We start from the raw sequence: 15,631 nt of genomic DNA, 5'->3' as shown, positions 1-15,631 counted from the left end.
TGAGATACATATTTTTCATATTTGTAGCGCCCCCTAATGGACATTGTTCACCACGTTTGGTCCAGAGCCTCAGAGTGGCATGGCAAACAAGAACCTTAGGTTTCGCGTTGATAGTATTTACTTGGTTGGTCGCTAGCTACAAACATTTGTTTGTTCGCAATTTGCAAATTTTTTGAATTGAGCATAATTACTTTAATATGTTTTTCTCAGGTTCATCTGAAGATGTTATATGCAAATCTCAGGCAGATCGGGCGAAAACCCCAGGAGGAGCTTGAAAAAGTAGGTTTTGCACATTTTGCGATTTTGCGGGAGGAGAACTGCGCGGAAATGTGTGTGGCCTTCGTCATGTGATTACGATTTCTTCAAGGAACGCGTGTGTAAGGTTTTCAAATGTGCCATGTGGAATGTGGGAGAAATAGGCCAAAACATGTCTACTTTGTTTATAGCGCCACCTGGTGGTCCACATGTAATTTTTGGTATTTAAGGTGTATGATGCATTGCACATCTACCCTGTAAATTTGAAGTCGTATTTGTGCTCGTACCCTCTAAAATTCGCTTGAGCCCTTCATGAGATATAAACTTTTCATATTTGTAGCGCCCCTTAATGGCCAGTGTTTGCCAAATTTTTGTTTGTAAGTTGACAGCATTTACTTTGGATGACATATGCTAAAATTGGTGTTTTGGTCACTAGCTACAAAATTCTTTTTGTAATTTGAAATGTTTTGAAGTGAGCTAAATCCTTTTGATAACTTTTTTGTCAGGGCCATCTGAAGATGCTACTGTATATGCCAAGTTCTTTTTCATAATAATCGTTTCGATGTCTCACTATGGGGAGCAAGCCTTACTGCGACCCTCAGAAGCACTTATCTCATTACGCCATCCGCACCAGGTAGCGCCACCTACCATAAAAAGTGTGTGCGGATGACACAGCGCCATTCAAAAACCTCTTCTCACCCAAAGCATATCTCGCATCATTGTTAGTTAGCTTAATTGTCTGCAGACGGATCTTACCTAGCTTCTGTTGTCGGGCACTAGCTAACTTTGGATTTCTGCTTCTCCGGTCACACCAGATCGGACGGGGTGCTTTCTTTTTCTCGGCTAGTTCCTCCACGGCTGCTCGAGTGTCGCCAAGCGTTAACATTGTTGGAGCCCCTGTGATGACCAGCAGGCTGCAATATGTGTCTCCTCTATCTCTCAGGCAGAGCAGGTGGAGCGTGCTCATGGCTTCACCCTGGGTATAACACATGATCTCGTGGGGGGGCCGGCTTCAGTTAGCGTGATACACACCAAGGCGCAGGGAGAGTGTTCTACAGGAGGAAATCCTAAAATGCCCCCAAAAAAACTATCACGACGGCACCTTGCACCTCTGATCAGACAATTCAATTCAATTCAATTTTATTTATAGTATCAAATCATAACAAGAGTTATCTCGAGACAGGTCTAGACCAAACTCTGTAGTTTACGAAGCCCCAACTATTACAGTGGTTGCCTCAAGAGCAAGCATTAGCATTAGCTATTGCGACAGTGGCAAGGAAAAACTCCCTTTTTTGTTAGGAAGAAACCTCGGACAGACCCAGACTCTTGGTAGGCGGTGTCTGACGGCACCAGTTGGGGGAGTGGCGACAGCGTCTTAAGTTAGAAACTAGCATAATCACTAATATTCCGTTTTTTGCGCTTATTCCGAAAAAGACAATATTCCGACTAAGCTGTTTACATGGCTAATGAAAGTGAGTATTCTACTAATATTCCCATTTACATGTAGCCGTGCAAAACAGGATTTTTCAAAGTTTACCAGCGGTGAAGGACTTGTTGGACCGTGCGAACACAGCGTCCCTCTTTCATTCCTTCAACCACCTTCTTGAAAAGGTTGGCATAGCGTATGCATATCCAAAAACTTGTTGATATATGTTGATATCCAAGTCTGTGATAATGTTTAAAAGTAGCTGTGTTTCTCCTTCTTATCGGGTCTCTAGCCTTGCAAACTGTTGACTGGTTGGTTTGTGTACAGAAACCATAGCAACGCACAGAGCTGACCATAAGCCTGCGGTGAAAACCCAGATTGAGACGCATATTCCGAATGACCTGTATACATGTCCAAAGAATGCCTCTAAAATCCGAATAATACTGGAATATCCCACGTCTTAATCGAAAAATGCTATATTCGGAAAAAGGCCTTATTCGGAACATCCTACCGGAATATGCTGTTAACGTGATAATCAGAGAATCGGAATATTGTCAAATTCGGAATAATAGTGGAATATTGGTGTGCATGCAAACGTACTGAGTGATGAGTGGAGGGCTTACAGGAGTATGTTGAGAAACATGGGGTACAAACAATACACCATAAACCACAGCAGGTACTTTGTGGATCCTAAGTCCTGCAGTCATACGCATATAGAAAGAGCTTGGCCGACCATCAAAGGACACATCTGTTGATGGAGAGGAAATCACACGGAGAGTTTGTTGGAGGAACACCTCATGGTTCTTGAATGGTAATCCTGGCTTGGCTCTAGTCACCCTGAGGGGCCACTTGTTTAAGGATATGTGGAAAGCGTTTCCATTCTGAATGTTATAATGTCATTTTATGTTTTCAACACATTTTATGTGTAAATATAAGTATTAATCATACTCAACAGTTTCATTATTTTGACTGTTGATTTTCAACATGTGTGAGAAATTTGTTTGCTTGTTCTTTTCACATCTTACTTTGCATTTCATGTGGAGAAAAAAAATATTATACTTTACTACAAGGCTCCTGCAATATTAAATGCTGGCTACTCATTAATAAATGGTGATGTGTGTTTTACACGTTACTATGAGGCTCCCTTTTACCAGTTGTAAATGTTAGTAAACCATAAATAAATAGTGGTATTTTTCACACTTTACAATACGGCTACCTTATGCCAGCTAAATATGTTAGTAACTCATTTGTAAAATGTGATGTTTTACACTTTACCAGCAGTTATAAATGTTTGTAACTCAAAAAATATGGTCATGAAATGAGATGCCAAGCAACATCAAGATGAATCAACTCGGTGAACCGATACCAAGGATGCTGGCTGATGGAGAACCCCAAGTAAGCTAAGTAACCAATCTGAAGCTTAGGAGTACAGATCAATGTGAGTTCACTATTTGGCATGCAACAGGTGACTGTTGCCCTTTTTGACTTAATAGGTTATAACATCTTATTAATGATTTATAAAGAGTTCACAACCTAATTAATAAACTAATTACAAACGGTTCATAAACCTTTTATAAGGTAGTCTTATTGTATATATTGAGACCCATGGGACAGCCGACATTATCGTCTTAAAAAGGCTTTTGCAGGTTTTCGTTTTAAAGCTAGAGTGAAGGTGCTGTTATCAAATTAAACGAGATAACCTAAGTATTGGTATGTGGCAACCATGTCCTAACACGTTGGGAAGGGGCTTTAACAACGCTCCAATGCTAGGCTATATTCTGATGAAGGAACAACAGGCATGGCCATTTTCACAGGAGACCCTTGACTTTTCAACCCAATATATTTGAATGAAAGTGGGTTTTATGGGTACCCACAAGTCTCCCCTTTACAGACTTTCTTCTGGTCCCATGTTGTTTTTAGAAAAAAATCATGCTGTTTCTCTCATGCAGTATGAATGTGTTATTTTCACCTATTCTAAAAATGGTGTATTTGAATACTATTACATACTGTGGTCCCTTAACAGTCTTAGTGAAATAATTATTTTAAATTCTATAAAATGACCTGTTGTGACCTCAAGCACAGCCTCATGAACCACAAACTAGGGACCTATGGCATTCAGAGAATGTATAGATTCCATAGGTATATTGACAATAAAGTTTTTTTTGAGGAGTTTCCAGAACAGAAGTGCTTGCCATCCAATGGTCTTTCTTACAGAAATCTCCAAATGCCAAAGGTTTTTGATACAACATCACAGCATGGATTTTTCTATGGTGTTCCTCAAGGTCTTGTTGTCTTAATATGGTATTTTGGAGGGATTTTTGTTTTTTATCAATTCTGGAAAATGGTTAGATTGTTCATCAAACCTGTATGAGAATGGGCAGCAAATGTTGGTGCAGCAGTCATGGGTGGGGCAATTGAGGGTGTGTAATCCCATTTTTGAAAGCAGCACCCTGAAGTAGAGGGTATTAGAGGAAATGTTTTTACCTTAGCATGCGCACCAGTGCAGGTATCCCTCCAGACTTGAATATGGCCAGCAGTCCCTCCCTCTGGTGCGACAGGCTGTGCAGCACGCTGGCCGCACAACGGGCTGTCTCCATGTCAACCGCAGTTGTCATGGCGCGCACCACAGCGCTCACCATGGCCGAAGACTGCACCAGCACCCGACGACTGGCCTCCTTACGTGTCAGCTGGTTGACTATCATGGCTGCCTTGTTCACCACAACCTGGAGAGTAGAGAAAATATCTGTGTAAAATAGAATTATTGTGTCTGAAAACTCAGTTAGCAAATTCTAAGTAATTCAGTTGTAAGACAGTGGCATACCGGATCTTCGTCCCCTAGCAGCTTGGTGAGCTCTGGTACTGCCCTAGTGGCCAGCTCAGCGTCGTCCTGGTAGTTTATCAGGTGGACTATGGCAGTCTTTAGCAGCTGGGAAGGCTCAGCAAGACGTTGCACATTACTTTGCTGTGAAGGATCTGATTGGACGGGCATGGCCGCCTCCCCCTCCACTAGGGTCTCTGGGAACATGGCGGCCCTGACGCGCTGAGCACGGGTTAGAGAGTATTGAGCGTCTAAATCTGTCATAAGTAGATAGAGAGAGAAAGAGATAGAACATGAGACTGCTAGTGTGTGTGTGTGTGTGTGTGTGTGTGTGTGTGTGTGTGTGTAAAAACAAGAGAGACCACGCAAAGAAGAGGCCACAACAAGCTTAAAAGAATTAGTTTAGTAATGTTTAAATGTGCAATTAAAGTCGGGAGATGAAGTTTAATTCAACATTCAGCTAACATTATAATGAGTGTTATCAGAATGTATTATTGTGTCTAATTTAAATTAACTTTGCCAGACTTTGCCAGACAATCCTCCAAAGCTCGCTGGGGGAGAGTCTGGCTACTCCACAAAGCATTCCTGGATGGGAGGAAAACGTGCTCTGGTTTAATGGCATTTCTTTAAACCAATCACAATCGTCTTGGGCGGTGCTAAGCACTGGAGAAAAGCTGGCGTGCCGCTGCAAAATAGCCTCGGGAAGGAACTTGTTTTGGTGGAACGTGTACGTTCAAAAGTTGTTTCAGTCGTGCAACAGAAAACTCAGATTGGAAAGATAGTCTAGCTAGCTGTCTGGATTTACCTTTCAATCAATCTGAGAAAAGGTTAACCATAGTCCTCATAAATCAACCAGAGTTTAAAATGCCAGCACAAAGCAACGGATATCCAGCCTAAATGAGTGAAATCCTGCGAATTTTCCAGCTGCAACGGAGCAATCCCAGAAGTGGAACATCAAGGATATAGACTAAGTCTTCTGCATTAGCTCCCAAGAGGACAAATGTTTAGTTGGAATGGACCTCATTAAATATGATCTAATTTAACTAAATATGGTTCAATCTGGCTTAATCTGCACTAAACAAAGCAAAGACCCTTTGTCTGCCGCAAAACAAAACACATGGGAGACTGAGAAACCTTTAAGAGAGTATGCATCTTTTATGGTTTGAAGATTCAGATGCCTATATTCAATGCACAACCAGACCTGCCAGTTTTTTTTTCTGACCATCACTATTGGTGAGCGCTTACCTGGAGCTCCTGGACACCCTCTAAGATCCGGGTGAGAAGCCCTCCACTTATACAAATACTCCACTCTATATCGATTGCAACCAGCATTAAACCTAGCCATAAAAAGGGGTGGGGCACCTAAAGAGGTAGATAAACATAATCAAACAGTTCTGTAGGGGGTGCTCTTCCTCCCAACTGAAAGTTCTGTCCAAACACATTAGGCAAGTTGTTGAGCTGCTGAGTGGTGCGTTCTTTCCAATCAGATGCAATTGTGGACTCACCAAAATTGAAGTTTAAGCTCTGCTTTTTAGACAGCTGAGTCTATGCTCAAATTTGGAGTGATTCTGATATTTGACTATGCTGTGCTCCTGTAACAAGATGTTCTGGTAAGCACTTATCTCTGCAATTTTGCAGGAATGACTATATTGTGGTCAGACTCATTACTGAATACAACTGATAGCTTATAGGGCCACTGCTGGGGAATGTCGACCAAGCCAGCTTTTACCATCAAGACACCTGTCAAGGGTGATGAAGATGGCTGCTCAAGAACAACTGACTTCTCACTCTGAAAACCATTAGCTACAGCCATTAATCTCCTCTGAAAAGTGCCGTTTGTAAAATGACCGGAGAACTGTTGTTACTTGTGAACCTGTGTCAAGTAGACGGTTAACTTCACCTTTTATAGTCACTTGAGCTAGACTCTTGGTGCTAACCAACAGCTTAGGAAGTGAAACAATTGTCTTTTTTACTTCTATGTTCTAGACTGCCTTTGCTATGTACGTCTGAGGGACGTTGTCGACTCTCTTCAGCCCCCGTTTGTCCCACAACAGGAACGGTTAGTCGTTTGAAGGTAAGTGACTGTTATGTGCTGCTCTTCCTCTGCTTCCTTTTTTTTTTTTAGCAACTAAAGCAGCATTTGCCGTTTTAGTGCAATATGGGGCAATGTGCCCATCCTCCTAGCAGTAAAACAATAGTAAGGCCTGGGTTTGTTTGTCTGTTTTAACATGTCTATGTTAGCACTGCCTGCCTTGGTACTCTTCCCTGAATTTTCCCTGGTTCTCTCCTGATATCAGCCCCCCTTGTCTTTTTTCTAAGCCATGAAAGAGGTTAATTAGCTTTGCAGACTAGCTACCTGCCTCCCAAGATCCTCAATAGCACTGAGAATGACCTCTGACTTCTCTTGTGACTCTACACAGGCCCACATGCTTTGGAGCTAAACCTGGGTGCTACAAGAAGTCCCTATGACTTTGTGGGCTCAAGGTAAAAATTAGGTTGGTCTAATCAGAAAAGTGGTGATCAACCCCAAAACTAATTACAGACCACGCCAATGCCAATATCCCCTGAAAAAGGAAGCAGTGGGTGGCATACCACCAGTGTTTGAGTCCCTCAGACAAGCAGGATTTATCCTGCCATGTGAAAACTAAGTAATGCGCCTAGTTATACTTTTTTTTTAAAATAAAATATATGATAAGAGTCAGCCCATCGAATGACAACTTGCAGAAACTACAATGTGGAAAAGACACTGTCACTCAGCCACGTGCACACAGACATCAAAAGGGGCTTGAGCATCTGCTCTTTTCTTCCTCAAAAAGAAAGAAGAGAAAGTGTTTTCTTTTTTCATTATTGGTACAGTGCTTTTTCCTGTAAAATTAACAAAATAGCAGCAGTTTAGTGTAAAAATGTGAGTGTTATGTGTGTTATGTATTCCAATAACACCAACATAATTAAAATGATGTATTGCCATTCACAAAATAAATAAATTCTTAAGTGAAAGTCTTAAGTGAAAGTCCCTCTCCTTGGTGCAGTCAGTTATTCTAAATATATACTTGAAACTATAAACATGCACATTGTGACATAGTTTCCTTTGCTGTTTCCTGGTGAAAACTAAAAAGTCTCTGTCTGAACTGATTATTATTTTTTGAGTATGTATTAAATCTGTTGAGTATTAAACAACTGCGTAAGGGAAATAAAATACATTGATAAGGTAGTCAGAGTTGTGTTAATATATTAATGTTTTGTTTAAACTTTGGACCCCCGAAGCTGATGAAGCGTTCGTAAATTTGATGTGGTACTGTGATTTGGAATCCCTAGGTTTGAATTTTTTAGATATTTGCAACTTCGCCATCTGTGAGTGGGAATTTTTGGATCCAGTTCTTCAGCCCCGAAGGCACCATAATGCTTAGATTAGGTGGTGTTGAAATATGGAAAAGGTCATGAGGCTTCTGGGTATTATTCTATGCTTATGCAGAACCTAGGGGATGGAGCCTGGGCAGCCCTCAAAAAGACATGGGCAAGGGATCTGAGTATTACACTGGATAATGAGGAGTGAGAAAGAATCTGTAGGAATATTAAAACTATGTCACGCGATGTGTGGGTGCGCCTCATTCAGTTCAAGATTATGCATCGCTTCTATTGGACTCCCTCCAGATTGTTTAGAATTGGTCTGAAAGACACACCAACTTGTTGGAAATGTAAGACAGAGGACGGCCAATTACTTCATGTCCTATGGTCCTGTAATAAGGACGAGGAATTTTGGATTGGGATACATAATAACCTATGTCAGATTGCAGGGACCCAGGTTCCATTCAGCCCAAGAATTTTTGTTCTGGGATGGAAACCGGATGGAGAAGCACATAAGAAGCTGTGTTCAGACTAGTTTAATGACAGCCAGACAGATTATTTTAAGAGGATGGAGGAATGAAGGAGTGCTGTCAATCCAGAAGTGGGCTTGTGAAATGGCTAGGGTTGTGGTGTTTGAAAAAATGTCTTATTAATGGTTTTCCAGATTGGATGTCTACACTAGAAAATGGGGAAAGTACCTTAGCTTTCTGGAGGGCTCCTAAGAAGCTTTGTGCTGGAGAGAGACATGTATGATGGGCTAATGGTGTTGTCATTTATATATGTTTAATTGGTTTATGGTTTATTGTCTATTATGTTATTTTGTTGTATGGTCTGGAATACTGTAGTCATCTTTCCTTGATTTTTGTTTGTGAATGTTTTGCCGCTAACATGCTCAGATTATTGTTTTAAGTGTCTGACAACATCGTGGAAAGGATTCCTACAGAGGTCGACCTTCTTGTTAACGAGTAAGAGACTTTTTTTTTTTAAACATCCCCGAATGGCTAGCACCAAACCCACCGCACTCCATTTAAATAAACTAATACTTTTATCATCGTAAAACACACTTCATTCAAAGTCGACAGAAACAAAACAAAATCAAAGCCGTCTTGGTTCGTCTTTTCACTGTTCCAACAATCACCACTCTGGTTTGGTTGAAATAAACACATAATTTAGGGATTTACATGTGGAAATATGCTTGATTTATACATGATGAAAGTATTGTTTATTTAAAGTCTGGTGGGTTAGTGATCTTGGAGCTATTTCTGTTACAAAAAAAAAAAGGTTTTTCTGTAGGGATCCTTTCCATAATGTTGACAGACACTTAGAATAACAATCTGAGTCTGTCAGTGGCAAAAACAGCAGGAGGAAGGTCTGGCAATGCGAGACTATTTAGACACCAATTCGTGGGAAAATTGAAAAAATCTGAAATTAACCTTTAAGTACAATACTGGTGGAGAGGACTGGGAGTTTACAAGAGCAGGAAAGTACCACCTAAGATTTTATATGTATGACCCATAGCTAGGTGTTATAGGCCATATATTACTGTTATGTTAAACAGCTATTTTGTATATATTTGTTTTGTATAATATGTGTGTTTATTTATGTATGCAGCAACCACCAAGGCAAATTACTTGTAAGTACTTATTTGGCAAAACACCTGATTCTGATTCTGGTCTACATTTAGTTGACATTTTTCTATGTACACCATATGTAATAAGAATTATTAATGTGTATTTCCTTTGAAAGTACAAGCATCACTTCGTCAAACTGAGCTTAAAACGGCCGGCTATCTCATCTAACAGCACAGGTGGGACAGAAAAGTTTGTAAGGCAACATGTTTGTGAGGTCATTTTTTAATTTCTTCCCGTGGGTGTTATGTGATGTGTGAAAAGCGGAGTGGAAAAGAGTGACTGTGTTAGATTATCTTACACTGTAGATAAAGTTAGTTTTATAGTTAAGACAGATGAATGCCAGAAAATGGTTTCTTCTGAACCATTTACCTACATTTACTCACAACAAGCTTAACATGTTAACTTTGTTAGAAACTGATACATATTTTAAACATAATAAATTAACACTGATTATACATTTCATAAAAATCCATTCAGTGGTGTCTTGGACAATGTGTGTCGGACAGATTGATGGGCAAACAAAAAAAAAAACAATCAAATTATGAGCCAGCAAATTAATGTACAGGCATATTGACTAATATATTACATGATATCCCATCAGTTCATTTATTTTAGCAAACATGAGAACTATAAATACAGAAGAAAGAGCAACACAGATGTACAAAAATAGAGATTATTCATCTGATGATAAACGGAATGAGAGATAGAATGAGAATGTTAGAAGAAACAAAGACAAAGGGAGTGAAGAAAGAAGGAATGATAGAAATAAACCAAAACAGACACATGAACTGAAACCAAATATTTTTTTTTACCTCTCTCAGCTAAAGGGGTGGGTACTTAAAATACTGAAGAAGAAAAACAGCAGGCTGGGTTTGCCTCCACATGGCTCTCACAGACTGAACCCTAATCTGTGAAATTTCTACGTTTTTTCATGGCCACATGAACTCACATGCAATAACAGACCAGCTGTCAAAACAAAGAATGGAGAAGCTCAGATTACAACACAGAGGGAGTAACAGCCAATCAACACTACTGAAGGCTACTGCTGTCCCACTGTCTCCAAGCGGCTCCGGTAAACGAGTGGAGCTGTTTGGAGGCAGCGGATGTTACTAAAGTTGCAATAAACATCACAATCCTCTACGCTCTTTATAAAAATGCAGCACAGTGAGGAAACCGACATTTCATATAAAAGACGTTAATAACGGGAACCTGACGATGCACATTCAACCCCTGTTGGACCCGCTCAGAGACTCCAATCTGCCGTGTAGTTTGTGCACTTCACTGATAAACCAGAGAACTCTACAGTTACACTGGGCTTCATGATCGATCATAACAGAACCTGTGTTCATGCATCGTTAAAACATATTTGTGTTAACGCGTTCATTTTGACAGCCCTACTGAAAACATTAGAAGCGAGAAATAGGCAATGCATTAACAGAATCTTGATTAACATTTGATCAGCACTGCCTAGTTTGACGGTTTGATCGGAACCTCCCACAAGCAGTGATTGACACTGCGTTAGAGACTCCTCAGCTTTAATTGGTTGTTTTCCTTTGGGTGCGGTGGAATCTTGCAAATGCCATAGGAGCACTAGGAGAAGGCAGAGGAACATGATTTTTTCACATATTATCTGTCTCATGTCCTACTGTCAGGATGTAATGAAGTTTCAGAAAATATGACACAAACTTGTTTCTCTAAAAGTTGCCAACTGCAGCATTAAAGGGCACCTATTATGCTTTTCTGTATTTTATAGTCATATCTATAATGCAAATCTGTATGCAATACCAAACCACTTTTCCTCTTCAGTCCCCCTACAGGTTGGAAGCGGAATTGGCCATTAGCGTACCTCCTATGGGGAGATTTCGATGCTAACAAGCCATCACCTTCCGCTAGCATTTCATTGACTCCCATTCATTTTGGTATCATTTTGACAGCGAATAACTTTACATCTGTGTTTAAAGACTCTATTTGTCCATTGTACAATGTACAACGTTATGGCCCCGTAGCAGCCGTTTTTCTAAGAATAGGCTAACGATTGTGTCATACCTATGCAACATGCTCCTACACTCATGGACAGCTCCTACTCACGCTCTCTGTCTCTGCAGGATTCGAAATGATTCAGATTTCTCTTGGCACAGCTACCAGAAGACTTACAAATTTTAGACAGGTTGCTCACGTCACTCTACGTTGTCAAGCTCAGTTTGAGGCTGCACAGCAGCTGCGCAGTACGCTCAGCCATCACCGGAAAAGTGCTTCTAATTGACTTCACTGGTCTCCGTCGAAGTCTATGGCATCGATGTGTCCATTTCTTTCACTGTCTATGGGGAAACCTGTAATCTTGGCTGCTAATGTTGTTAATTTCTCCCCAATTTCAGGTCACATTACTGCCTTGTAGTATTCTTCTATTATCTATTATAGTATAATAGTCTCAGGCTCTAACGGAGTGCAAAAACACAGCACAGAAGTGGAGATTCCAGAGACTCGCGAACATGCGGAAACGTGCTGACCAATCAGAGAAGACTGGGCTTTTTCGGCAGCGGGGCTTAAAGAGACAGGTGCTCCAACAAAGTGTCTCAGACAGAGGGTAAATACAGGTGCAGCAGCCATGGGCAGTATGAGAAAAATAAAGTGTTTTTTGAACATTAAAGCATGTAAACATATTATACTAGATTCACAAAATAGTGTGAAGTATGAATCTGAAAACAGTATATAACAGGTCTCCTTTAAAGTGCTGTATACAGTCTCACCTGTGGGGCTCTCTATTCCACCAGCTGCTGTGTCTCCTTCTCCCCCAGTGTTGGCAGTAGCAGAAGCAGTGGTAGTACTGGTTGTAGTACTACCATTGTACTTTTTACGGCCGCTGTACTCAGTGCTGCTCTCATCGTCCAGGACTGTGGTGGCTCCTGATTGGATTCCAGAGTCTGAGGCGTAGTAGGTCTGCTGCCATTCCGCCACCTTCACCACACTGTTCGCCTCACTCACTGCAGGGAACAAGACATGTCTGAGATCAGCTACTAGTAATACTGCTCCTAATACTAGTATATAGAAAGTTGTTTGAGCATTTCTTCCATATTCCATAGCAGTGGGGGGGATGTGGAAGATCTCAACAGTTACCAGGTTTTTTTGCAACAGTTTTTTTATTTGCAATCGTTTCTTAAAAGCATCATACTGTATGTCTTAGAATTACATTCCAAGATATAGTGCCCTTTCTCTCACAGAAAGAGTCTTTGGTTTTACTACTGTGAGTGCGTTCAGCTTTACAGATATCACACATAGCTAATAAACAATTCCAGATACATAACACATTTTGTAATGTGCATCTCAGATCACATTTTCACTTACTCTGACCACTACTACTGTCATTCCTAAACACTGTGCTAATCTTATGAACAATAATAAAAATATATACAGTGTTTACACTCAAAAATGACAAAAACAGAAATTGGCCTAGACGCAAATAAAATGGTGTTCTCAGATATTTTCATGAGAATTTCTACTTTTAAACTCTTTATTGTTTGAGTGAATCGATAACGGTTAATTTACTGGATAGTTCTGGCGCTGCCGGATGTCCCTCACTTTCAACTTTCTTTGTGTTTACGTTCTAAACTCCGGTCGCGTCGGAGAACAGCAACCAGAACCTCCAAGCAAGCAAGCTAACGTTACACGCTGGAATTGGCAAGTTTTGAAGAAAATTTGGATCGTGCCACAAGGCAGGCCTACTTGGTTCTTTTGGGGAATGATTGTAAAGATTTACAAAGAATATGTGTACCACATTTTCTCTCTAACTGGGACGTTTTGGGACCTAATGGCGGGGATTTCCTATGGACAAAATACACACCGCAATACACTGGTAAGAGCAAATTATGTTTAACCATGTAGCCAGCTAATTTAAATAGCTCACGTTACAGTATTGTGTGAACAGTTAACTTCATTTAATATTATATGTGGCCTTTCTTTAGCGGGGTGCAAATGTTCCACTAAAACAAGTTTCTTCCTGAGACTATTTTACAGATCCCCCTTTTTTGCGCCCAGGGATTAGCGCAGCTGAAGCGCTTGTGATTGGTTCAAAGAAATGCAAACAACCCAGAGCGTTGTTTCTTCTATCCAGAAGTGTATGTGTGGAGGGGCCAGACCTTTCTCCGCAGCGCTGTGGAGATAGGGCTGGCAACGCAAGACTATGTGAGAATCAACCAGGTGTACCCAGTAACAACACCATCAGACAGCCCAATCATTATCAACTCCACTTAACACAGTAACAACTGTTTAGGTGCAAAGGAACATCAGACATTAAACGTTAAACATTAATGTCAATATGTGCTTATATGAATATGAGAGAGCACTTACTTTGCATGGACATCATCTCCACCAAATGGTACCACTGCCTTCACTGACTTCTGACCTGCAGGGAAATAGAGGAAACATTAGGTCTTTAAACAGGATTGCCTACAAAATTCAAACTAATCCTTTTCTGAAGGATTAAGGTTTTAATCACCATATTCTGCAAAGCATGATACGGAATTAATTTTTCTCACATTCCACCAGGAATATACCCATATACCGCACAGTTCATTAGAGGGGTCAGTAATGGCCGTACCCCCCATTGAGGGCACGGAGCTCCGGACCTTGGTATTTTTCCGAAGTATAAACAAGTCATGAACAAAAAAAAATGAAATAGCTTCACTTTAGTGCTGCCAAGATATTGTACAATGCCAAGATTACAGACTTGTTAATATAGTCATTGCTTGTGTGTGGGTGGGTGGGTGGTGAAGATCTTGTCAACATGACTTGACAGGCAGCTCAGTCTATACAAAGTGTGATACTGGTACTTGTAGTTTAGGTAACACTTTACATGAAGTGCAAAAGGCTGACATGTTTTGGACATATAATGTTAGCTTTAGGCTACTTGTTGCTAAAGTAACCGCTAACTGTAGTTAGCTGCTAGTTGACTTAGTTAGCTGTACAATTAGCTGACTCAGCCCTGGGGTGCCAGTAGCCAAACCCAGAAAGAAACCTTGGTACTGTATTCCTTATCCTCAAACTGGCTTCCTCCGCAAGTCTCTGAGGCTGTTTGGTCCCTGTGTTTACTGGGAGGGGAGCTCTGTTAACCATTAATGGTGAGCAAAGGAATTTGCGTTTCCTAGGATGGCGAAGGCATGTCTCTCGCTTCTCTGCCTTACTCTGCCTCTGATTGGCTTACCCTGGCATGAGGTCAAGGGAATCATTCATGACACCATTGTAAAAGCATTTGACAGTGTAATCAAACACTGTGACATCTTCATGAGTCCAAATGTTTTTCTTTACTTGAGGTCAAGGAAATTATTCATGAAACAAATATAATGGTCTCATGACAGCCAATGTCAAGACTAACCACTTAACGTAATTTTGTTTTTTTTCAAAGTGGACTCTATTTTCCTATGTTTTTGTGTGTAAGTGACTGATGGAAACAACAATCTTTGAAATTGGTCCAGTATTAAACATGAACGCTGTAACCGGCAGCCGCAGACCAGGCTGTAATGTAACCCTAAATGTGCATTGTCAATTTTGTCCACTAAAAGTTCTGTTTTTGCCACTGACAGGCTTAGATTATTATTCTTATTAAGTGTCTGACAACATTATGGAAAGGATCCCTACAGAGATAGAGCTTTTTAAAACCTCCTTAAGACTTTTAACCGGAAACTGCACTGGGGTCGCTAGCGCTAAACCCACCAGACAAAATTTAAAAAAACAATAATTTCAGCATGTATAGAGTGTTGTGAGAAAATAAATATACCATTGTGGTACTATGTTACAATATAAACTGTGTGATTTTGCAATACAATTTATAACTCTACATAACAAGCTGTATAGCACTTAAAGTTTATGAGAAAATGTTTTTACATAAGTGAAGGGTCTCTCTCTCAGCACTGATATCAGAATATCAATATCACACAATATTCACTCATACAGAGGCGAAAAGGCGAGTAGCAGAGGGGCCCTGAAGCTGTGGCCGCAGGTGTGTGTGCGCATGTAGAGCAAGAGAGGCCAGCTGAAGAGACTGATTTCGTTTTGCATGAGTTGAACATGCCATCCAACCTCAGAAACATTGTGATGAAATTTCCTTATAAGTTATTGGAAAAATGGAGAAATGTTGCATGTGATCTACAGGAGCAAAGTGGA

General features: G+C 40.5%; 1 protein-coding gene across 1 annotated transcript in view; it reads right to left on the bottom strand.

The window, feature by feature from the left end:
• LOC116052928 (junction plakoglobin-like) overlaps positions 1 to 15,631 on the bottom strand; it is a 142,346-nt gene that overhangs the window by 55,072 nt on the left and 71,643 nt on the right. Inside the window, exons 2-5 of the mRNA XM_031303775.2 lie at positions 13,820 to 13,874; positions 12,223 to 12,456; positions 4,503 to 4,756; positions 4,166 to 4,404 (exon numbers count right to left, since the gene is read on the bottom strand). Of these exons, the coding sequence (XP_031159635.1) occupies positions 4,166 to 4,404; positions 4,503 to 4,756; positions 12,223 to 12,456; positions 13,820 to 13,835 (743 nt within the window). The 5' untranslated portion in view covers positions 13,836 to 13,874. The remainder of the gene's footprint in view (positions 1 to 4,165; positions 4,405 to 4,502; positions 4,757 to 12,222; positions 12,457 to 13,819; positions 13,875 to 15,631) is intronic.

This window comes from Sander lucioperca, chromosome 17 (assembly GCF_008315115.2).
Source record: "Sander lucioperca isolate FBNREF2018 chromosome 17, SLUC_FBN_1.2, whole genome shotgun sequence".
Taxonomy (NCBI): domain Eukaryota; kingdom Metazoa; phylum Chordata; class Actinopteri; order Perciformes; family Percidae; genus Sander; species Sander lucioperca.
The sequence above is the reverse complement of the archived record's forward strand: the minus strand, read 5'-3'. Positions and strand labels throughout refer to the sequence as shown.